The sequence below is a fragment of the Micromys minutus genome, assembly GCF_963924665.1.
Source record: "Micromys minutus genome assembly, chromosome: 12".
Lineage (NCBI taxonomy): Eukaryota > Metazoa > Chordata > Mammalia > Rodentia > Muridae > Micromys > Micromys minutus.
The window spans coordinates 28,498,993-28,522,025 of NC_137981.1; the positions used below are offsets into that span (position 1 = coordinate 28,498,993).

Below are 23,033 nucleotides of genomic sequence, written 5' to 3' on the forward strand. Positions count from 1 at the left end.
ATGTCCCTCCATTGTCATACACATGAGTCCTGGGGCGGCCATCTTAAAAACCTTGCTATATTATCTTTGAGCACAATAGCTTTGAATGGTGGGTGCCTGGGATGGCATTTTGATGACAGGTGTGTCCACACCAGGTACAGATGTTCCTCAAGGACAGCTGGGTCAGCACACTGAAAGTAGCTATGCGCAGCAGCCTCCGAGACATGAGCAAGGGGTGGTACAACCTCTATGAGACCAACTGGGAGGTTTATCTCATGTCAAAGCTGCGCAAGCTGATGGAGCTCATCAAGTACATGCTGCAGGACACGCTGCGTTTCCTGGTGCAGGACTCCCTGGGCAGCTTCACCCAGTTCATTGGTGATGCTTGCTACAGCGTGCTTGAGTGCACAGATAACATGGACTGGGGGGAAGAGCTCGTCTACAGTCCCTACAAGTGAGTCCAGATGCACAGAGGCACGGGGCGTGGGGGGGGAGTGGCTTTGTTTTTGCAACCAAGGGCAAATGCCCAGCACATCAGGTTCTTGACATCAGAGAGAGTTTGGCCATCTCATGAGTGTCTCCTCCAGCTCTGGCTTACATTCGAGTGTCCATCATCTTTGTGGTCACTCTTTGAGTGACTCAGTTGATAATACTGAGCCCTTAGCAAGAACCAGATGTTGGTATTAGGGGACTCTGAGATAGAGTTCTTACTGCCAGTGCAAGGCAGGCATAGCAGGACATTTAGTACATACTATCATTGCCAGTTCTCTGATGAACTCTGGGGACGGGCCCTAGCCTTGGACAGAGGGCCAAGAGTGGCATCTGAGGCATGGGGACACTAGAGATAATTAGCAGGACCGAAGGGAACAGGAACAGCACAAGTAAAAAGGACTTGGGGCAGCTGAGGGAGGACAGGCTACCAAGTGGAGCTGGAAAAGAAAGGGCAGGTAGGTGTGGGCAGAGGAAATTAGACAGGACAAAGGGACCAGTCCAGACCACCAAATGTTTCCTGGGTATTTTTAGTAAGGCAGAAGCTATCCACAGGGTCCAGCTGGGATGTGTCATCAAGGCTTTTGATGTGCCTCAGACTTGAGAAACTGGTAATGATGTGCTCCTAGGAAGAACATGGAACCTTTATCAAGTGCTTGTGCTAGACCAGCCTTTCCAACGACCTCAAGACCTTAGGATGCTGCTACCTCTGTAGCTCTCTGGGGCAAGAATCTAAAAACCTTTCTGATTGGCCCCGAGCCTTTCTCTCTTAGTAAATTGGGGGTTTCTGTAGGGAGGAGAAAGCACTGCTATACTTGAAGAAGCTTGAGATCACAATGCTGGCAGGACAGGCCTTCCTAATCAGCCCAGTCATTTGCCTTCAGGCCCCGGAAGAATCCTCTGTTCATTGTAGACTTGGTGCTGGACAACTCAGGGGTTCACTACAGCACACCTCTGGAGCAGTTTGAGATGATTCTGCTCAACCTCTTTGACAAGGGTATCCTGGCCACCCATGCTGTGCCCCAACTGGAGAAGGTACAAGCTACAAGCTGGGCAGGGCCATGGGGTGCTCTCCACGTTCAGATACTCAGCTGTCTGACAGTGCCATTGAACCCTGTAAGAGTCATCACAAATACTGGAGCGGTTTGTTACACCAGCCTTCCGCTTAACAGGCAGTGGGTGTGGCTCTGAAAATTACAGATATGTACCCAAGCTACACACAACCCACTTTCCAGGCCCAAGAGCCTCCATAGCTCAAGTCCATTCCTATATGTCCTGCTGTCAGTTAAAGCCATCAGCAGCCTGTCCTTGGCAAGTCTGAATCACACCAAGCAGAGAGGATATGGTCCCTCTGAGCATCACAGTAGCTTCTGCATTTGTATCAGTCCATAGTCATTTCTCAGATATGTCTTTGCAGCCCTTCCTCCACTCCTGTGCCATATTGCCTATGCTTGCCCATGTCACTCTCATTCAGTCTTTAGACCACTCTGCCAACCACTCCAGGGCTCATCCACCTCTGCCTTTTCTGTTCTTTTTCATAAAGCTGGTGATGGAGGACATCTTTATCAGTGGTGACCCTCTGCTGGAGTCGGTGGGGCTTCATGAGCCACTGGTAGAAGAGCTGCGAGCTAACATCACCAATGCTATGCACAAGGCCATGATACCACTGAAGGCCTATGCTAAGAAGTACAGAAAGTATCTGGAGCTGAACAACAATGACATTAGCACCTTCCTCAAGTATGTGTGTGTGTGTGAGTGTATCAGTGTTCGCGAGTGTATGTCTGCCCTGCTGTCTGTCTGTCTGTGTATGCATTCCTTCCAATCCTGCTAACCATCCTCTGCTCCCTGCACATGCACGCTGCCTTCAGGACCTACCAGGCTCAGTGCCCAGCAGCAGAGGAGGTCCGAGAAGTGGTAATTACCCACCTGAAAGAGAAAGAGATCCTAGACAACTCACTGCCTGGCAGCATCATCATTGGTCCCTTCTACATCAATATCGACAACGTTAAGCAGAGCCTGTCCAAAAAACGCAAGGCCCTGGCCACTTCTATGCTGGATATCCTAGCCAAGAACTTACACAAGGAGGTAGACAGTGTAAGTAACTACCAGCCTAGCCCTAGCAACCACAGCAACCACAAGCAGCCTTGAACACATGGTGTATCCCCACCAGTACGATGCCCTAGGCAAAGCCTGGGGTGTCTTCAGGTGCCTGGGTCAAAGAAAGGACCTGGAAGTCATTCTGCCTTGATCCCTATCTGCAGTCATATGTATCCATGTTAGTAGAAGGTTGATATCTCCACCCCTAGACTTCCAGAATCCTGGGAAGTTCTTGTGAAGTACAGGCTGAGCTGTATTGCTCCATGGATCTGAGGGGTATGCCAGTGCAGATATCAGAGACCCTACGTGTGTCCCTGGGTCCAGAGGAGACTAAGAGGTGACACCTTTGTCTCAGAAGAGATCTTAGCAACCTGTCAGGAACCTCTTCTCTTGGGAAGAATGGCAGAGGGTGGCCATGGTCGAATAATTGACTTTGAGGCCCTGGGGACATTGAAGAGAAACAGGTCCCATTGTAGGCAAGGCACATAACTGTCCCTGGAACCCTTCAACGCCCACCCACCAGATCTGTGAGGAGTTCCGCAGCATTAGCCGCAAGATCTATGAGAAGCCCAACAGCATCGAGGAGCTTGCTGAGCTTCGAGACTGGATGAAGGGAATTCCTGAAAAGCTGGTATTTCTGGAGGTAAGGCAGGCACACTGGTGCTGGGCACCCAGGAGCCTGTGGGGCCAGGGACTGGGTGGTTCATTTGGGACACAGGAGCTGGATACATAAAACTATCGGTCAGAGACTAGGGGCTGAAACAGGCAGAGGTTGGGAGGTCAGAGCCAGTAGGTAAGGTAAAACAGATACCCTGGGACTAGTGGGGGCCCAGGGTAAAGTTTGAGGGGTACAGGAGTTATTCAGAGCTGTACTCTCTGGGAAGTCAGGAAGACTGAAGGCATAAGTCAGAGGACTAGACCCAGAGATGTGTTGACAATGGCTTCTAGAGCCCTGGGCCTGGCCTTGAATTCTGTTAAGGTTTACCCTCTCTAAAAGAAAGTGCCTTTTCCTTGGCCCCAGCCACTTTGGAGATCCCATCCAAGTAACCCCTCCCCAGCATGGCTCATTTCCTGCTCATGCAGGAGCGGATTGTAAAGGTCATGTCTGACTACGAGGTCATGGATGAATTCTTTTACAACCTTACCACAGACGACTTCAATGACAAGTAAGTGGGAGCATTGTTTCCAACACTGGATAGTGGGTGGGCAGCAGGCGATGCCAGGCTTCAGTGTTGCTCAAAAGTGCCAGCTGTCGTAAGCTATGGAATCACACCAGAAATGCCCTGCCAAGATGCCCTAAACCATGAGGAGCTGGGAGCAGGCAGGGTCAAGAAGCTTATGGGCAGAAAGAAATCATGTGGGAGTAAATTCCTTGGTCTGGGGACCCTGTCACTGCCCTACCAATGGTCTTGTATACATATATACACTGAACGCGGACTGGCTGGGGAACCGTGAGGGAAAGCAAACATTAGAAACAAACCCCTCACTCAGTTCTGCCTTACAGATGGAGGTCCAACACATCAGCCTTGACAAGGCATCCTGTTCAGACGGAACCTTCCCAGGGGCTGACACCCCTGAGCCAGCTGCAATTAGAAACCTTAAGTTTCATTGAGCCTTTGTGTCACGTGGTAGAGGAAGTTGGTGGTGAGCCGGAAGGTGGCCCGATGGCTCTGGCTGGCCAACAGAGGCACGAGGGCTAGAGACTAGCCTTGATTTTGCTTCCTCTGAGAACCCAAGGATTTCAGGGGGAATATATTGTCTTAGCTAAGGGTTCTGTTGCTGTGATGAAATGTCGTGACCAAAAGCAACTTGGGGAGGAACAGGTTTATTTTGCTCTCAGTTGCATATCCCACTTCATCAGCGAAGGTAGTTAGTATAGGAACCTGGAGGCAGGAGCTGATGGAGTGGCCATGGAAGATGTTACTCTCTGGCTCTCTCCCCAGGGTTTGCCCAGCCTGCTTTTCTATAGCACCCAGGACTACCAGCCCAGGGGTAGCACCACCCACGATGGGCTGAGCCCTCTGACATCAATCACTAATAAAGAAAGTGGCCTCTAGGCTTGCCTACAGCTGGTTCTTACGGAGACAGTCCCTCAGAAGAAGTTCCCTCCTCTAATTATTCTAGCTTGTGTCAAGTTGACGCAAAACTAGTCAGCGTACTTGACGTCACCCTCTTGTTATTTCTGCTGTGCCCTTTTGCATGGGCACACTAGAGCTGCACCTCACTGGGCAGGGGTGGCAATGGCAGACTCCCAGCTAACTCAGACTCCCCGGTACCCCAGTTCCAACTAGATCCATCAGACATCTGGATTCTCCAATCCTACTCCAACCCAGCCTGCTCACAGCCTAGCTGCCTGGGCTTGGGGCCTGGGCACCTGGAAGGGTGGCCCTCCCTTTCTGTGCTATCATTTCAACTGTGACATCTCAAATCCTGATCGTCCTTCCTGCCAGATGGGCTGCCAACAACTGGCCCTCTAAGATCCTTGGGCAGATAGATATGGTACGGCAGCAACATGTTGAGGATGAGGAGAAGTTCCGCAAAATCCAGCTCATGGACCAAAACAACTTCCAGGAGAAGCTGGAAGGGCTGCAGGTAAGGCTTGTTTTGGAGCTTTCCTAGGAACTATTTTCCATGTCTCCCTCCCCCACACACAATGCTGTCCTACATATGATGGCTGACTGGATGAACAATTTTTTTAAATGGCTGAAGGAATGAACTGAAGAACAAAGAGAAGCCCAGATAGAACATTTCAGAAAAATTTACCAGTAGTGGACCCAGTCCACTTGGTTATGTAACTGGCACCCCAGTGGGCAGTGAGCACGGTGTTCAAGGAGTCACATCTGTTCCCCAGTCCTGGAACGGCCTGCTTGTGTGATTGGCCGGCAGGTGGCTCACTACAAAACGGTGCCCCAGGTATGTGGAATGAGTGCTCCACAGTCATAGGATTCTGGTGCATTTGACTCTTGCTCTTTGGCCCACAGCTGGTAGTGGCTGGCTTCTCCATCCATGTGGAGATTGTACGAGCACACGAGATTGCCAACGAGGTGCGGCGGGTCAAGAAGCAGCTGAAGGACTGCCAGCAGCTGGCGATGCTCTACAACAACCGCGAGCGAATCTTTGGCTTGCCAATCACCAACGTAGGCCTACTGTGGGCTCTTGCCCTACTTCCCACACTTCAGGAAGCAACTTGGATCTGCAGCCATAGCAGAGCCCAGCTGCTATGGGGCAGGGCTTGGGCTTGTTGGGGTAGAACTGAGCTGGCTGCAGGGTAGAGCTAAACTTCTTGGCTCTGGAGATGGGTAGTATAGACGAGCGGGAGGTTTGGTGGAGTGAGTAGGGGGTCAGTCTAGACTCTGGAAGCTCAGCATCCAGATCTTACATATAGCAGGGGAAAGGAAGTTCTGACTGAGCCCTTGCGGGCAAGAGCAGAGATAGCAGCCAAGAACAACAAAGCAGATAGGGCTTGGCCAATGTAGAGATGGTGTGGGAGAAAACCCAGCGAGCATCCTGACAGTCTCACCCTCTGCCCCTGTAGTATGAAAAGCTCTCAAGAATGGTGAAGGAATTCCAACCCTACCTGGACCTGTGGACCACAGCCTCAGACTGGCTGCGCTGGTCCGAGAGCTGGATGAATGATCCTCTGTCAGCCATTGATGCTGAGCAGCTGGAGAAGAATGTCATTGAGTCATTCAAGACCATGCACAAGTGTGTGAAGCAGTTCAGGGACATCCCAGGTAGCTGAGGATATTTGCTGGTGGGGCCCATGCAAGTCGTGACATCTTTTGTTGGATGGGTTTGCTCTTTCCTGTGGACCTAGCCTATCCTCTTTCTCTGGACTGGCTGACTTTCACACTTTCCTGCCTACCCGGCAGCCTGCCAGGACGTGGCTTTGGATATCCGAGCACGCATAGAAGAGTTCAAGCCATACATCCCGCTGATCCAAGGCCTGCGCAACCCTGGTATGCGGAACCGGCACTGGGACATACTGTCCAATGAGATCAGCATCAATGTTAGGCCCAAGGCCAACCTGACCTTTGCCCGCTGCCTTGAGATGAACCTTCAGGACCACATAGAGAGTATCAGCAAAGTGGCTGAGGTGGCCGGCAAGGAGTATGCTATTGAACAGGTGGGTAGCCAACCACCAGCAGGTCTGATCCCACCACTTAGCCCTTGCTGAACAGGCTGATCTCTAGCCCTTGCAGTGACAGCCATTTGGGAAGGTAGCCGTAATGGCTTCCTGGGGTTAAGAGTACATTTTATTAAAAGTTAATAAGGTGTGTGGAGTGCTTGGCATAGTACCCACCATTGCTATAATGCTCCGTTTCCCTGCCAAGATTCTAGCAAGGAGCTAATGGCATTATCATCACTGAACAGGTGAGCACAAGACCTGAGGATGCAGCTAGCCCAGACGCACAAGTTTAATCCCCTGCATTGTTAATAATTAACTAATTAATTAACTAACTAATTAATTAATTAGAGAACCTTAAGGCTCAAGGAGGTTCAGTCGTGCCCAAAATAATATTCTTTAGGTGTGAGCAAACGCCTAACTGGCACCCAAGTGCCTCTCATGTTGCACACACGTGAGCGTGAGGCCACCCTGCATTCAGACAGAGGCTCACTGGGGACTTGCGGATTTGGCGAGCTGGGAGTATTTGCCAGCGTGGCTCACACAAAACCATGGCCTGGCAGAGCCCATTGTTCCTTGCTGGTTGGACAGCATGTCCTTTCCCAGCACACAGCTCTGACTGTCTCCCCTGTCACAGGCACTAGACAAGATGGAGAAGGAATGGTCATCCATCCTGTTCAACATATTGCCCTACAAGGAGACAGACACCTATATCCTCAAGAGCCCAGACGAAGCCTCACAGCTGCTTGATGACCACATCGTCATGACTCAGAGCATGTCCTTCTCACCGTACAAGAAACCCTTTGAGCAGCGCATCAACTCCTGGGAGACCAAACTGAAGCTGACCCAGGTGAGCCTTCCTCCCTTTGTCCTCCCCTCCAAAGGAGCATTGTCCACCAAGTGGCACTTGCTGTATTTAGGTGTAGCCTGCTGCACCTGTTCCCCCCAGCCCCTGGCTCTCTGACAAGCCTCCATCTGGAAGAGGGTGCCCCACTTTCCCAGGAGGTGCTGGAGGAATGGCTGAACTGCCAGCGCTCCTGGCTCTACCTGGAGCCCATCTTCAGCTCTGAGGACATCACCCGGCAGCTGCCCGTGGAAAGCAAGCGTTACCAAACCATGGAGCGAATCTGGAGGAAGATCATGAAGAATGCCTATGAAAACCGGGAGGTGAGGGGGAGATGGGAAGGCAACTAGGACCCCCAAAAGTCCTAATCACATTGCTGGGGACTTCTCCATTTGCCCCACCACCACCACCACCAAACAATGGTTAAAGACCAATCTGAAGGCTTTGTTTATGGCTCATGCCCTTGGATGTGGACTCCCAGTACAGAGATGCTCCTTAGAAACACAGTGGTTTTAGCAGTTTAGAGATCCTCCCAAATCTGCAGCAAGACAGCTCCTCGGTCTGCTGCTTCTTTTATGACCGCAGAATGGTTGCTTGGGGCTGAAGGAGGCAGTCCTGAGCCTAGGAATCAATTCCTGCCCCTTACACACTCTGGTGGCATCTGGCTGTCATAGGCACTGTCTAGTGAACCCACCTTGCCACTTCCCCGCTGATTGTACTCACCTTCTCTCTCTCTAACCCCCACTGGGTCTGCTTCCTGCAGGTGATCAATGTGTGTTCTGACCAGAGGCTGCTGGACAGCCTCAGGGACTGCAACAAGTTGCTGGACCTGGTACAGAAGGGCCTCAGCGAGTACCTGGAGACCAAGCGGACTGCCTTTCCCAGGTAGGCACCAGAGCCTAAGTCCACACCGTGGGCCCTCAAGTGCTCTGCCAAGCTAGTGTATAAGCACCATGTCAGTGGTGCTGGGGATGCCAGGGCCCAAGTCCACCTGACCTTTGTTCCTCACCTGTATTCCCTTGGAAGATTCTACTTCCTGTCAGATGATGAACTGCTGGAGATCCTGTCACAGACAAAGGACCCCACAGCTGTGCAGCCCCACCTGCGAAAGTGCTTCGAGAACATTTCCCGGGTTTGTAGCCATGCCTGAAGCTCGGCCAGTGCACTAGGGCACTTTCCAAAGACCTCTCTCCTTCCATGTCAAGGCCTCTTAGAGATGAGGTGACAAGACAGACCCTCAGAGTTTAACCTGGGGCTGATGGGAAGAAAGTTAGGTGAAGAACCCATCCCTCCCCTTGAGCCTGGGAGCCCCCGGGGTCCTAACTCAACCAAGCAGCTCCTGTTTTCCCAGAATACTGAGATCTGGGAAGGGTAAAAACACAGAGGGCAAGTTTAGCTTCATTTCCCAAGGGCTTAAGCATGTGCTGACAAATTGCTGTCAGTGAAGGCCCAGTGAAGACAAACACCGAGGGGGCCCCAGCACAGAGCTAGCTCCTCTAGGGGGCAAGAGTCTGGCCAGGTCAGACTGGGGCTGAGGGCTGGCCCTTGGGAACACCAGAGTAATTCACTTCTACCCACCTCCATTGCCTATAGCTGCTGTTTCAGGAAGATCTGGAGATCACACACATGTACTCAGCTGAGGGAGAGGAGGTGGAGCTGTCCTTCTCCATCTACCCCTCCAGCAATGTGGAGGACTGGTTGCTGGAAGTGGAGCATAGTATGAAGGCCAGTTTGCATGACATCATCGAGATGGCCATCCAGGCCTACCCTACAGTGAGTGCAGCCTTCTTGCTTAGCTCCACTGTGCTCCCTCCTCGGTGCTCTCTGCCCGAGCCCGAGATGAGGAAGGGTTAGAGTTGGCAGCACCGGGGTCAGCCTGCTCATGTTTGCCTTTCCAGATGCTCAGAACTGAGTGGGTTCTGAACTGGCCGGGCCAGGTGACCATTGCTGGCTGCCAGACATACTGGACACTGGAGGTAGCCCAGGCACTGGAGGCCGGTAACATCAGTAGCAAGTTGTTCCCCCAGCTCTCCATACAGGTAGAACTTAAGAGGATTGGTGCACCCCACACCCAGTTCTCCTAGCAACATTCTCCTGCATCAATCCTAAAAGAGGCCAAAGGTCAGGTCCAAGGAGCAGATCAGACTCTGTAACACCAGCAAGAGGGGACCTAAGGAGGGCTCTGAGACTAGGCAGGTGCCCCTCCTTTAATGATCAGTGACCGGGTTCTTCCTATACCGTCCCTTGGACTCCCCATGATCCACACCTCTAACCACACGGCAGACTCCATTTCCAGCCATGAGCACGCCAACGGACTGTACACCACAGAGGCAGGTCCCACGTGTGCGACTTGTACGGTCTTCTGCCTTCCCGTGCCCCGGTCCTTCCTCTCCTCCCATCTCAGATCAGAAGCCTCCAGAATATACACCCTCCCTCTGTGCAAGGGATGAGGAACTATAGACCCCAGGTCTCTACAGTGATTTCCTGATTCTTTCAGCTCAGTGACCTGGTGGCCCTGGTGCGGGGGAAGCTGTCCCGCATGCAGCGGATGGTGCTTTCGGCACTCATTGTCATTGAGGTCCACGCCAAGGACGTGGTGAGCAAGCTGATCGATGAGAATGTCGTCAGCGTACACGACTTTGAGTGGATCTCACAGCTCAGGTGAGGCCAGGGTGGATGAGGCCGGGGTTGAAGATACTGTCAATTCACACTAGGCTTGTCCCTGCCCACAAAGCAGAGACAAGACAGATAGAGGTACTTTGATGTCCTTATGTTCTAAAAGAACCCCCTCTTTTTAACTGCATACCTACTCTCTGGCCTATGACCCTATGTCCAGAACCCTGTGTATATTGCTAGGTACTACTGGACAAAAGATGACCTGTACATCCGTGCTGTGAATGCTGAGTTCATCTATGGCTACGAGTACCTCGGCAACAGTGGGAGGCTGGTGATCACACCCCTCACTGACAGGTGAACCCTCCCCAGCTGGGTTCTGAATAAGAGAAATGGGTAGAGGTCAGCCAGCCCCATGGGTCTCTAAACAAAGCTCTGAGTGGCTCAGAACACTACACAGGCAGCCAGTCCCAACCCTGGCAGTGAGGATTGGCATACCTGTGCCTCAGAGGAGTAAGGAGAAACAAGAGATGCTGATCTATAGGGTCCTAAAGGAGGAAACACTCCGGAAAGGGGATCACCCAAGATGGGTGTGGCCCGTGTCTATGTGCTTTTATTCCCACAGATGCTATCTGACCCTGACTGGAGCTTTGCACCTCAAGTTTGGAGGTGCACCAGCTGGCCCAGCTGGTACAGGGAAAACAGAGACCACAAAGGACCTGGGGAAGGCCTTGGCCATACAAACAGTTGTGTTCAACTGCTCTGACCAGCTCGACTTCATGGCCATGGGCAAGTTCTTCAAGGGTCTGGCCAGGTGAGGCTGGATGTGAGATGGCACAGGGCAGGGACAAGTAGGGGAGAACACTGGCCAAGAGGAGTCTCACAAGGGACGGGATGAAGTGACAGGAGTCAAAGGCCCAGCTCAGAGGGGGAGGCATGGGATTGTAGTTGAGCTGGTGATCACCACTGAGAGCTTCCTCCCCAGTGAAGTCAGAGGGTTGCTGGAAGGAGGTACCACACACATGCTCCAAGTGCACACCCTACCCAAATGCCTTGCTTTATTTAGTGCGGGGGCCTGGGCCTGCTTTGATGAGTTTAATCGGATTGACATTGAGGTGCTATCCGTGGTAGCGCAGCAGATTACCACCATCCAGAAGGCACAGCAGCAGAGGGTGAGCCTTGGGTACCCTAGAGGGATGGTACTGCCCCTTCATAACCTGTAGTGCTGTGTTTAGAGAGGTGGCCAGGTAAAGGGAGTACCTTCCTATACAAGGGAGGGCCGGGGCATTGGTCCTTTGACCAGCTTTATTGTTCACAGTAGTCTAATGACAAGAGCTGAGGGGCAGATAGATCCCACTTGAGGTAATGCCCAAAGTTCTGTTCTTGGCTGAGTCTGAGTAAATCCGAAGGGCTCAGTCAGAACTGGGACTAGAGGAGGTAGGGAATCAGCAATGGTGTGGAAGCCTTTGAGGACCTGGAGCTAGGTCCATGGGAGTCCATGGGTGATCAGTGAGACCTGAGATCTTAGGCTAGATTTCCCTGGAGAAGATCTAATCATGACCAGGAGTCCAGTCTGACTGACCTCTGATGTCAGGTCAGTGGCATGGCAGAGCCCCAGTCAGAGGAGGTGAAGGTCTGGGCATCTTCTCTCTAATGTGGGTCAACCCCTTTACCCCACATACAGGTGGAACGCTTCATGTTTGAGGGTGTTGAAATCCCCCTTGTACCATCCTGTGCTGTGTTTATCACCATGAACCCAGGGTATGCTGGCCGCACAGAGCTACCTGACAATCTGAAGGCAAGTTCATGCCCAGGGTGGCCAGAGAGTGTCCGAGCTTTAGACTGAACCCTAAGATGTTACAGGTCTGATTTGAGAACACATAGCTAGCTGCCTGGCATGAAGAACCAGGATTCCCTGTCCAGAGAACCTATTGGACCACACCCAGCTACAGGGTTGGGAAGCCCTGGACTTGTCTTCAGGGCATGGGGCAGGTCTGGAGTTCTTATGGGGTTGGGCCTGATAGAAGGCGCTAAGGTGGATCTGTGAGAAAAATGAGAAGACAGGAACCAAGAATGGCCTGCTCCTGGAAGTTTCGTGGGGAATGTGTTCATCAACACAAAACACCCATTCTTAATGGTAAGAGCTGCACCACCACTGAGGAGTGGAAGCCTCAGTGTGACAGGTGTGGAACAGAGAATCCCAGCATTAGCTATGAATCAGACAGTCCAGAGAGTGTGTTAAGTCCCTGGACAGGAATGTGACACGTCTACCTTCCCTGTATGTGTTATGTGTCCAGGCCCTCTTCCGACCTGTGGCCATGATGGTCCCAGATTACGCCATGATTGCTGAGATCTCACTCTATTCCTTCGGCTTCAATGAGGCCAATGTGCTGGCCAAGAAGATCACCACCACCTTCAAACTGTCTTCTGAGCAGCTCAGCTCCCAGGTAAGGGATCATTCTACAGCCTCCAGTCAAAATATTGCCACCTCCAGAGCTGTTCTGAACTCCCCTTCTGTGAGAGTGCTTCAGAAAGGGGACTCCTATAGCCAGAGGACTGTTGGAATGGTGACCTAGAAGGTGCCAAAGCAGCCCAAAGGAGGGCACCTAGCCCAGGCTGCAGTGTGCAGGTGAGTCACCACATCAGGCCTGTGAGCAAAATGATATCTCAGCTCCAGAATATGTGATGAGACATTAACCAGGTTCCATGTGGGAGGCCATGTTCACAAGGCAGCATCCGCATATGCCTCTTCTGTGTGGAATGTACAGGACCACTATGACTTTGGGATGAGAGCTGTGAAGACTGTCATCTCAGCAGCCGGGAACCTTAAGAGAGAAAACCCTACTATGAATGAGGTGAGATCTATCCACAGAGCTCCTGGGAGGAAGGCTTCAGGACAGTCCTGACACCTACCATTCTAAAGCCCTTTCTGGGCCTTACTACAGGAGCTGATCTGCCTTCGGGCCATCCGGGATGTGAATGTGCCCAAGTTCCTGCAGGAAGACCTCAAGCTCTTCTCAGGGATTGTGTCCGACCTGTTCCCTACCATCAAGGAAGAGGAGACTGACTATGGCATCCTGGACCAGGCCATCCGCAGGGCCTGTGAGAAGAAAAACCTCAAGGATGTGGAGGGTGAGCTGCCAGTGCTGGGAATCCTGCAGGCCCATGGTGTTCCAATCTGAGGAAGTGTTGGCTCCAGCCACCTTGGAGTCCAATGTTTGAGACAGGGACAGGGCAATGCTGTAGCAGGGACCCTCGTTGCTGACCTGGCCTTGTCTTTACTAGTGCTCTCCAGGTAAAGGGCAGCGTGTCTTTTTACTGGGACCTCACAATCTAGGTTCTCTGCCCATGGTAGGAACCATCCCTACCCAAGGTCCCCTCTCTAGCTCTGTTTCATCCAACAGTGAGTCTCTGCTGAATGTCTTAGTTAGGGTTTCCTATTGCTGTGACGAAACACTATAACCAGAACACCTTGGAGAGAAGGGGGGTTATTTCACCTTCTCAGCTCACAACCCATCACTGGAGGAAGTTAGGAGAGGAACCTGAGAACAGATACTAAAGCAGAGACCATGGAGGAATGCTGCTTATGGTTTGCTCCTTTGGCTTGCTCAGCCTGCTTTCTTATAGCACCAGGATCACCAACACAGGGATGGCACTGCCCACCACACCAGCCATCAATCAAGAAAATGTATCCACACACTTGCCCACAGCCCAATATGATGGGAACATTTTCTCAACTGAGATTCCCTCGGCCTGGTCACCACATACGCATACAGCTAGAGCTCTTGATCTCCCCAGCACAGTTTCCCCCTCTCCCCTCCCAGTACCTCCCAGATGGTCCTTAGGGGTGGGGGCTCTCCAAGGAAGGATATCTGTGCACACAGGCTCTCCACGAGGCCTGTTGATTAGCTTGTCTCAGCCCTGCAGGACCTATACCTCGGTGCTCCCTGTTCCATGTGTAGCTTAACACTTTCTTCCCTGGCCACCCCCTGCACTGAGACCCAGCAAGCTTGTTAAACCAAGCCCTGGCCTCTTCTCTTTCCCCACAGCCTTAAGTCAGCTTTGTCATCCCTAGGTAACTGCACCCTGTCCCTTTGGCAGGGACCCCTGGGCCTGCCAGAGCCACAACCACTACAAACCCTTGGGCCTAAACAATGAGCTCTGTTTAAAGCTTCTGACTGACTAGGACTCTGATCTTTGAATTTGATCTCTTGATCTCGCACTGGACAGCACCTTCTCAGGCTGGTACCCTTGGGAGGCCAGGCAGGCTGCTTTGGGAAAGAAATTGATTCTGAGACCCCATAATGTCTGTCCACCCAACTAAATGACCGTAGGCAGTGGTAGTAACAGTAATAGTGACTGGCATCTAGAGAGGTCCTACTCTGCGGCCTGTAGGCCCTGTGTGTGGGTCTTCACCTGCCCTGCCTATGGCATAGGCGTTACTGCCTTCCCCACTGTGCTCACGAAGACACGGAAGCTCAGGGGACCAAGTGACTCAGCTAAGACCACACAAGCTAGCCTCAGAGCCATGGTCCAGTTCCATCCTTTAACCCACGTTCCCCCGCCTTGTCCCCTAGGCTTCCTGATCAAGTGCATCCAGCTGTATGAGACCACAGTGGTACGGCACGGCCTCATGCTTGTTGGACCCACAGGCTCTGGCAAGAGTAATGTAAGCAGAGCCAAGCATGGCCAGGGTGGGGGTTAGGGGACGTGCATCTCCAACAAGGGTGTCAGCCTCCACCTGTACCCCTCTGGCATCCAGACTGCCTTCCCTACTTCCTGTAGTGCCCCAGCCCACTGCACCCCTGCTCTCTGAGAAGCCACGGAGGGTCACTTTCTGGTGGTGACTCCCCAGTGTTACAGAGTCCTGGCCGCTGCCATGACGATGCTGAAAGGGAAGCCATCCATTAGTGGTGGCGTGTATGAAGCTGTCAACTACTACGTGCTCAACCCCAAGTCCATCACAATGGGCCAGCTGTATGGGGAGTTTGACCTGCTCACCCATGAGTGGTGAGTGACCCCCAAGCTGCTTCCGGTGACGGTGACGCACTCCCAGGCTGCCTGCAGTGTCTGTGAGGAGCTCAAGCCCTCAGCAGAAGGCCTGGGATGATTCACACCGTCCCACTTCATCCCTTCGCACTTTCCTCACTTCTGCTATTGGCACAGTGACACCAATCATGGCAGCATTATGGTGGCAAGGAACCTTAAGGTGACACATGAAATGCACTGGGGAACGGTGGCTGGCATGGATGAACATTCAACAAATGGCTGTCATTACCCTGAAGAGGTCACTTCCAGGCCTTGCTCTCAGGCTAGGGCATGTGTTTTAGGGAGATGCATGTATCTGGGAGAAGGACAGAATGAGGGAAACAGCCTTGAGTGTTAAAACCCAAAGCTCTTAACAATTAACAGCAATACAAAAAGCAAAAACCCCAAGTATCTTCTCTGTTCTCTCTGCTGGATGTGTGGGCTTAGCTGTGGTGCCCTGTAAGCCAGTAAGGTACCTTCCTCTTGCAGTGCGACTGCTCAGCTTCCCCATTCCTGTCTAATGGTCTTTCCTGTATCCACTAGAGACTCACATAGGTGGTGGTGGGGTCCACAGGTCAGCCCAGGAAAATGTACCATTGAAGAAAAATATTTAACTGTATATCAAAGCATACTAAAGAAGACTTTATTTGGGCCCATGACCACAAGTATAGAAACCACCTGGGCATGGTCTCAAGATCAGGAACAGAATGAACTCAACTCCAAATACAGCATGGGCCAATGGGGCAGGGTAAACACCAGTAGGTAGAAAATTCCTAAGAGGGCACATCAGGGGTAAGGGTGTTTGTGGCTGACCGGACCTCACAGGGTTTCTGCTTAAGATGGACCAAGTGGTCAAACCTCACCTGCAGCAGGAGGGGAGTGAGGGCCTGAACAGGTGCTGAGGTGGGTAAGTAAGTATTCGAGGTGAGGGCTTGTCTAAGCTGACTTTGCAGGGCTGGTTGCTAACGATTTCATGAAGAAATGCGCATGTGAGCCTGGGAGACTCAGGAACCAAGCAGAGACTCCCTAGCATATAAAACTGAAGACTGAGCCTTTCTTGGGTTATAAAGCAGAACATATCCCTTCTCCAGCTCCTCCCACCTCCCCTCCCCACTTCTTCCTCCCACTGGGACACCACCATTTACCTTCATGCACTGTGACTTCCATGGGACTCAGCAGGGGGTGTAAGCATGCTCTCATTATGCCGCATTACATTTTTCCCATCATAATGTTTTGATGAGTGAAGACACGAAAGAGTTAAAAAGATGAGAACCAGTAATCCGAGATTCATAATACATACATAATACACTAGCCAGAGACATTTAAAGACACCACTAAAGAAATCAACGGACAGGTCATAGATTTGGAAATACATTTGTATCTATGTGTGTGACCTTAGAGTTTTATTTAAAATGTAGTAGAATCCTGGCTATCCACACCCCAACCCATCAGACAGTTCACTTCTGTAGATTCATTTGCCCGAGGTCAAGAGGAAAGTCCAGATATGCGGAATTCATGCATTTTAAATCGTACACCATTCCGAACAGTGGAAAGGACTCTTGTATGGATCCATTCCATCCCACATGGGAAATGAACCTGCCTGCTGCCCACTGTGTTCTTTCTCTCCCCATTAGCACCTATGAGCCGTGTCAGTTACCAGACTGACTCATGGTCTTGCTGTTTATGTTAAGTAACCCCTAGTCTAACCAACTGTGGTGCCATAGTGTAAACTTTTATTACAGTATCCTACCACAAGTGTTCTGTCTGTTAATATATCTAAATTACAAATCAACTTCCTCGTATGTATTTATATATAGAATAAACCAGCTTGTATATAGGATTCTGTACTATACACAGTTTCGGATATCCACAATGGGGATGGGGGTGGGGAATCCTAGAATGTATCTTTTTAAGATTAATCAATGTCCTGTATCTGCTTGGTAACCACTCAAAAACTGTATTATATCAGTGTATGACCACAACATGATGGGGCCCATTGTTAGACATAATTAATATGTGCTGATATAAATTTTAAAGGGTAAGAGCCAGCAGGGTGACTAGGTTTCCCTGAGGACCATTTTTGTGCCATCGCCCTGCCTCCCTGTCACCTACATCCCTTCTCCTCCTTGGTGGTTATAGGACAGATGGGATCTTCTCCTCCCTCATCCGGGCCGGGGCCATTGCTTCTGACACCAACAAGAAATGGTACATGTTTGACGGGCCAGTGGATGCCGTCTGGATCGAGAACATGAACACCGTGCTGGATGACAACAAGAAACTGTGCCTCAGCTCTGGGGAGATCATCAAACTCACAGAGGTGTGCTGCCCACCCAGCCACCCACTCGTCCCCTTCCACAGCCATGCCGGCCTGGCCTCATCCCACACCAAGCACACCAAGGATCAGGGATGACAGGATCTTGGGCCTGGTCCCCAGCACCTCCTCCCAGCCTCTCATCCCCTTCTTGAGGCCATGCCCTCTGCGGCTATCTTTCAGGCGGCCTGCTTTCTGGGGTGTTCCAAGCCTAGGGCCATGGCAGTCGCCCTGCTGGTGCCCTCACTCATGCTGCCTCGTGCCTCCCAGGTCCACTCCACTCTTGGCCATGTCTATGGCCCGGGGTTGAGAGCATCTCAGAGTGTATATGCACTAAACCCCTGAGAACATGCGGCAGTCAGCATGAGCCTATGCATGTGACTGGGGCTATGAAGCAAAAACAAAACAAACAAACAAACAAAAAAAAAACATATTTCCTGTCTGGTTTTTCAGGCTTCTAGAAACTCCTCATTGGCCAGAAAGTCTAGGACTGCCCAACTTTGGCTCTCCCTCAGAGCTCTGTGGAGGGCCACATTATCAAATGAGGATTCGGGGATCCCTGAACCTCAGATGCAGCCCTGATCCTCCAGAGAGCCTTCTGGCAGGATGGGCAAGCAGTTCCCCCAAAGCCCTGCATCTCTTTTCCTCCATCGGGGTCTGGTAGCTGACCCACTTCCATGTTGTGTACCAGGCAATGACCATGATGTTCGAGGTGCAGGACCTGGCAGTGGCCTCTCCAGCCACCGTATCTCGCTGTGGCATGGTGTACCTGGAGCCCAGCATCCTAGGCCTCCTGCCATTCGTCGAGTGCTGGCTCAAACATCTCCCTTCCATAATAAAGCCCTACGAGGAGCAGTTCAACAGTCTCTTTCTCAAGTTCCTGGAGGTAGGTGAGGCCACAGGTACGCCCAGCCAAAGAGGTGGCAGAGGACTGTCATCACTGGCCATGCGAGCCTGGTGCTTGTTCCCAACAGAGTTCCATCACCTTCGTTCGAGCCACTGTGAAGGAAGTGATTGCCTCCACCAACAGCAACCTGATAATGAGCCTCCTCAAACTACTCGACTGTTTCTTCAGACCTTTCCTACCCAGAGAGGTACAGCCCAAACGGTGGAGCTGGAGGCCTCTTCCCTCCTACCTCTTGTTCTTCTTGCTTGGGCTGCAAAGAGCCTACGCAGCCTTCTGGAAGTACTGAACCATGACCCCCTCCCCCATCCAATGTGTTGCAGGGAAACAAAAGCTGTCGTGATCTGCCCACTGAGGTTTCCCACAAGTGCCTCAGACTTAGCCTAATGCTACTCCCTCTGTTCCCAGGGCCTCAAGAAGATACCCTCTGAAAAGTTGAGTCACATCCCAGAGCTGATAGAGCCCTGGTTCATCTTCTCTCTCATCTGGAGTGTAGGCGCCACAGGGGACTACAACAGCCGCATCAGCTTCAGCCAGTGGCTAAGGATGAAGATGATGCTTGAACAGGTAAGAGGTGGAAGGAGCAGGCCAGGTCCCAGGGAGGTGGGGGAGGCAACGGCAGGCAGCCTGCCTGGCCTCACAGGCTGCATCCCTTGGTTCTGACAGATAAAACTACTTTTCCCTGAAGAAGGGCTGGTGTTCGATTACAGACTGGATGACGCAGGAATCAGCAATACTGAGGATGATGATGATGAAGAGGATGAGAACAAACAGGTAGCCGTGGGGCTGCCCAGGAAGAAGGAAGGGTAGAGCCCCAATGGGCTGTGGTGATTTCCCCCTCAGTGAATAGCGGCCACTTAGAGAACGTCACATTGATGGCCACCAGGTCAGAAGCCGTTGGCTATTTATTACTGTGTTCATTTTATAGACATGGAAACTGAGACACAAACTCATAATCAGCTAGTCAGTGGGAGAGCTGACCTTGAGCATGGAGCTTGGAGGCTTCAGTGTGCCTCGCTTCTCAGACAAATGTTTCTTCTATACTAGTCCAGGGCCCAGCCCTCTTTTCTAGTTAGCAGCTCTCATTTTTCCTGAAGCCTCACTCCCTAAGGGCCCAGGAGCGTGCCTGCATCCTGCTTGAGTGCCCCCATCTTAACTACCAGCCAGCCAAAGCTCTTGAGTTCACCACCATCCCAGGATCAGGGCCCTCGAGCACCTGAGGAGGTGACAGGAAATCACTGTGTAGAGTCCTACTATGGAGCTTTGAGTAACAGCCAGTGGGACATGTTGTTTTGGCCAAACTGAGACCTTTGTCAAAGGAGTTTTGCAAGGGTCATGGGTGAGGGAATTTGTGAGGCAGGAGCAGTGGGGAGGCGTGCCAGGGGGCCTCTAGCATCCAGCTGCCAGTGCCCTGGGCTCTGGTGTTCCCACTCCTCGTTAGCCTCAAAATAAACAGCACCTTTGCATCCCTGGGCTATTCAGTTCCCAGAGCATCTTCTTGCCAAGACCTGGGGACTGGCTGTGTGTAGGAGAGCCGCCACCTCAGCAGCTGCAGTCAGGTAGCTCCTACCTCTCAGCTGTGTTCAGAGAACCTCCATTCCTGGAAGTTTGTGGTAGGATGACATTATCTTCCCCTGATGTTCTTGCCAAGGTCCAGCAGGATAATAAATAATACCTCTTCCTCTTGCTGTGAGGTCACAGCCAGGAGTGGAAAGGGATTTCAGACCCATCCTGAATCACATGTGGTTCCAGGTTGCCTGGGTAAAGTGGATGGACTACTCGGCTCCATTCACCATGATGCCAGACACCAACTACTGCAACATCATTGTGCCCACCATGGACACCATGCAGATGTCCTACCTGCTGGGCATGCTGATCACCAATCACAAGCCTGTGAGTGCCCCATCATACCCTGTCCCTGCTCACCTGAGGCTCGGGTTAGGGCACGGCTAGTCTTACACACCAACAAGTTGGTAGCCCCCTCTGCATCTGTTCTGTGTGTGCCCCACCTTCCTGTTCACCACACTCCCAGGTGCTGTGTATCGGGCCGACGGGCACAGGGAAGACACTCACGGTCTCTAACAAGCTTCTCAAGAACCTGCCACTGGAATATATCAGCCACTTCCTCACCTTCTCAGCCCGCACTTCAGCCAACCAGACCCAGGACCTCATTGACAGCAAACTGGACAAGAGGCAGGACAGCTCTGGTTCCTTCCTCTGCCACAGTGTCACCAGCCTAGCTGAACCAGCTGCTGTGTCACTCCACCCCCACCAAATTCCATTCCTGGCTTTGCCTGAAATGACCCAGCAGGAGAACCAGGAAGCCCCACAGGGAACCTTAGGTTGCCTTTTGGGATCTCCCCTGCCCTCTTTCAGAGTCTGTCTAATCAATCTGCAGGGCTTTCACTGGCCACTAAGACAGGGCTGTGCACTTATTATCCACTTTTCTGGGAAGTAGGACTCTTTTTAAAGACCTAAGATAGAGGTCAACTCATCCCAAATGTCCCAAGATGGAGGGCTGGTCTTGAGTTTTAGCAATTTGGAGGAGGCTAAAGTTTAGTGAGGGGCACCCATGGGTGCTAGGCTCACAAAGCTCCTCCCACAGGCGAAAGGGTGTGTTTGGGCCACCCCTAGGACGCAACTTCATCTTCTTCATCGATGACCTAAACATGCCAGCCCTGGAGACATATGGTGCCCAGCCACCTATTGAGCTGCTGCGCCAGTGGATGGACCATGGTGGCTGGTATGACCGAAAGATCATCGGTGCGTGCTGTCATGGGGTAGCGAGGAGTGGGCTGCATATGCTAGGCAAAAAGTACAGTAGACACAGCAAAGGCCATGTTAGGGGTCTGCAGATGTCTTAATTTCTCTTAGAACAAGGGAATGAACTGTCAGGGCACAGAGAAATTTCAGTGTCCATTAACACATTTTCTTTATATCAGGAAATCACAGTTTTTGCATGCATATATGTACATGAGTTTGCATGAGTGTGAGCACGTGTGTTTGTGAGTTCATGTTGGGTATCTCCCTTGATCGATGTCCATTTGATTGTGGCAGGGTCTCTCACTGAACCTAGAACTTGCCAATTCAACTTGTCTAGCTAGCCAACTTACCCATCTCTACCTCCTGAGTTGCTAGAATTACAGACACATTGTCACACTTACCTGGCTTTTATGTTGGTAGTGGGAATGCAAATTACAGTTTCAACATATATTCTGGCTTCCCACTCCCACTCAGGAGCCTTCAAGAACCTGGTGGATATCAACTTTGTCTGTGCCATGGGTCCCCCAGGGGGAGGCAGGAATGCTATCACTCCAAGGCTGACACGCCACTTCAACTACCTGTCTTTCATTGAGATGGATGACATCAGCAAGAAACGCATCTTCTCTATAATCCTGGGATGTTGGATGGGTGAGTATCAGGTTGGGCCAAGAGAGGCCATGGACAAAAGCCAAGCTAATTGTCACACCAAAGACAGCTAACAGCACTGGGCAGGAAGAAGGTTCTGAGCCACATTAATATTGTAATAGCAGCCCAGCTTTTACTTTGCTGTTTGAACTAGCAAGTTCAAGAACCTCTCTGAACCTTGGTTTCTTTACCAGTGGGTGCTAATATTAGTACCTACTATTATGAGTCTTGAGAATTGAGTAATATATGGCACATAGTGTCTAAAATAAAGCCATGCAGCAAATCTGCACATTGCTTATGGAATAGATATGCTTCTCCACATTTGCATTGGCTTGGGGAGAGACATGTGCAAGCTCATGTGGAATGACCGCCACTTTCCTAGAACAGGAAAGCCTAGAGCGACCAAAGGGGGAAAGTTACCCTGATCCACCCAGGAACTTGGAAAAAGTGACCCTGGATGCTGTTTCTCTAGTAGCACACCCTGTCCATGAAGCGCCACTGGCACCATGCTGGGTAGAGAGTGCTGGAAAGTCCAGCCTTCCATCTGGCCTGGGCTGCCCTGCCAGAGCCCTAAGCCTGGTCTCTTTCATGTACAGCTGGGGGAGGGGCATATTTCTCTGATAAAGGATAGGAAGCAGCTGCTTCAGGAGCTTCCTAGTGGGCCTCAGCTGGCCTAGATGGGCAAGCAAGTGATGAACTAACTGAACCTTATAGCTGTCTCTCAACCCTGCAGATGGACTCCTTGGGGAGAAAAGTTACCGAGAGCCTGTGCGTAAGTATGACCAGGACCTGAAGGGTCTTGAAGGAAAGGGGCTGTAGGCTGAGGACAACCCTGGACTCTGGCTAAAGGTAGGTTAAGGTTAGGACCATGGATCACAAAGGGCCCTCCTCAGACTGGAGCCAGAGCACAAGTCACCACTTCTGCGGCCCCTCTTCAGGGTCCTGTACCGCTCTTGGAGCTACTCTATCCCGTGGTGCCTAGCTTCATGTCACACTCAGATCGGGGACTGAAAGAGGAAATGGAGTCAACAAGCTCCACAGTCTGAAGGAGCCACAGTGAAGAGAAAGAAGCCTGCTTCTCCAGGGAGCAGGCACAAGCAGGAAAGTGGATGGTTTGCAGCTCTGTGGCAGCCTCAGACTCAGGAAGCTCTAACCTGTCAGTCATCACTTCAGGGCAGCTGACCACGTCAGACTCTCTCAGCTGAAAAAGGTTGTCAAACTCCCTCTCTGAGCC

The 23,033-nt window shown here is 51.6% G+C and overlaps 1 protein-coding gene across 1 annotated transcript in view; it reads left to right on the top strand.

Moving 5' to 3' along the window:
• DNAH1 (dynein axonemal heavy chain 1) overlaps nucleotides 1–23,033 on the top strand; it is a gene marked incomplete at both ends in the record, with an annotated part of 54,315 nt that overhangs the window by 12,369 nt on the left and 18,913 nt on the right. Inside the window, 36 exons of the mRNA XM_080926019.1 lie at nucleotides 135–433; nucleotides 1,353–1,503; nucleotides 2,012–2,205; nucleotides 2,337–2,562; nucleotides 3,089–3,208; nucleotides 3,649–3,731; nucleotides 5,016–5,157; nucleotides 5,547–5,702; nucleotides 6,101–6,299; nucleotides 6,438–6,691; nucleotides 7,329–7,541; nucleotides 7,694–7,858; nucleotides 8,299–8,420; nucleotides 8,562–8,667; nucleotides 9,129–9,308; nucleotides 9,434–9,574; nucleotides 10,033–10,196; nucleotides 10,392–10,505; nucleotides 10,774–10,962; nucleotides 11,215–11,320; nucleotides 11,833–11,946; nucleotides 12,446–12,595; nucleotides 12,917–13,003; nucleotides 13,094–13,280; nucleotides 14,726–14,817; nucleotides 15,004–15,158; nucleotides 17,316–17,493; nucleotides 18,179–18,373; nucleotides 18,462–18,581; nucleotides 18,800–18,958; nucleotides 19,058–19,165; nucleotides 20,144–20,284; nucleotides 20,424–20,584; nucleotides 20,997–21,154; nucleotides 21,629–21,802; nucleotides 22,533–22,571. Coding sequence (XP_080782145.1) covers nucleotides 135–433; nucleotides 1,353–1,503; nucleotides 2,012–2,205; nucleotides 2,337–2,562; nucleotides 3,089–3,208; nucleotides 3,649–3,731; nucleotides 5,016–5,157; nucleotides 5,547–5,702; nucleotides 6,101–6,299; nucleotides 6,438–6,691; nucleotides 7,329–7,541; nucleotides 7,694–7,858; nucleotides 8,299–8,420; nucleotides 8,562–8,667; nucleotides 9,129–9,308; nucleotides 9,434–9,574; nucleotides 10,033–10,196; nucleotides 10,392–10,505; nucleotides 10,774–10,962; nucleotides 11,215–11,320; nucleotides 11,833–11,946; nucleotides 12,446–12,595; nucleotides 12,917–13,003; nucleotides 13,094–13,280; nucleotides 14,726–14,817; nucleotides 15,004–15,158; nucleotides 17,316–17,493; nucleotides 18,179–18,373; nucleotides 18,462–18,581; nucleotides 18,800–18,958; nucleotides 19,058–19,165; nucleotides 20,144–20,284; nucleotides 20,424–20,584; nucleotides 20,997–21,154; nucleotides 21,629–21,802; nucleotides 22,533–22,571 — 5,542 coding nt within the window. The remainder of the gene's footprint in view (nucleotides 1–134; nucleotides 434–1,352; nucleotides 1,504–2,011; nucleotides 2,206–2,336; nucleotides 2,563–3,088; nucleotides 3,209–3,648; nucleotides 3,732–5,015; nucleotides 5,158–5,546; nucleotides 5,703–6,100; nucleotides 6,300–6,437; nucleotides 6,692–7,328; nucleotides 7,542–7,693; nucleotides 7,859–8,298; nucleotides 8,421–8,561; nucleotides 8,668–9,128; nucleotides 9,309–9,433; nucleotides 9,575–10,032; nucleotides 10,197–10,391; nucleotides 10,506–10,773; nucleotides 10,963–11,214; nucleotides 11,321–11,832; nucleotides 11,947–12,445; nucleotides 12,596–12,916; nucleotides 13,004–13,093; nucleotides 13,281–14,725; nucleotides 14,818–15,003; nucleotides 15,159–17,315; nucleotides 17,494–18,178; nucleotides 18,374–18,461; nucleotides 18,582–18,799; nucleotides 18,959–19,057; nucleotides 19,166–20,143; nucleotides 20,285–20,423; nucleotides 20,585–20,996; nucleotides 21,155–21,628; nucleotides 21,803–22,532; nucleotides 22,572–23,033) is intronic.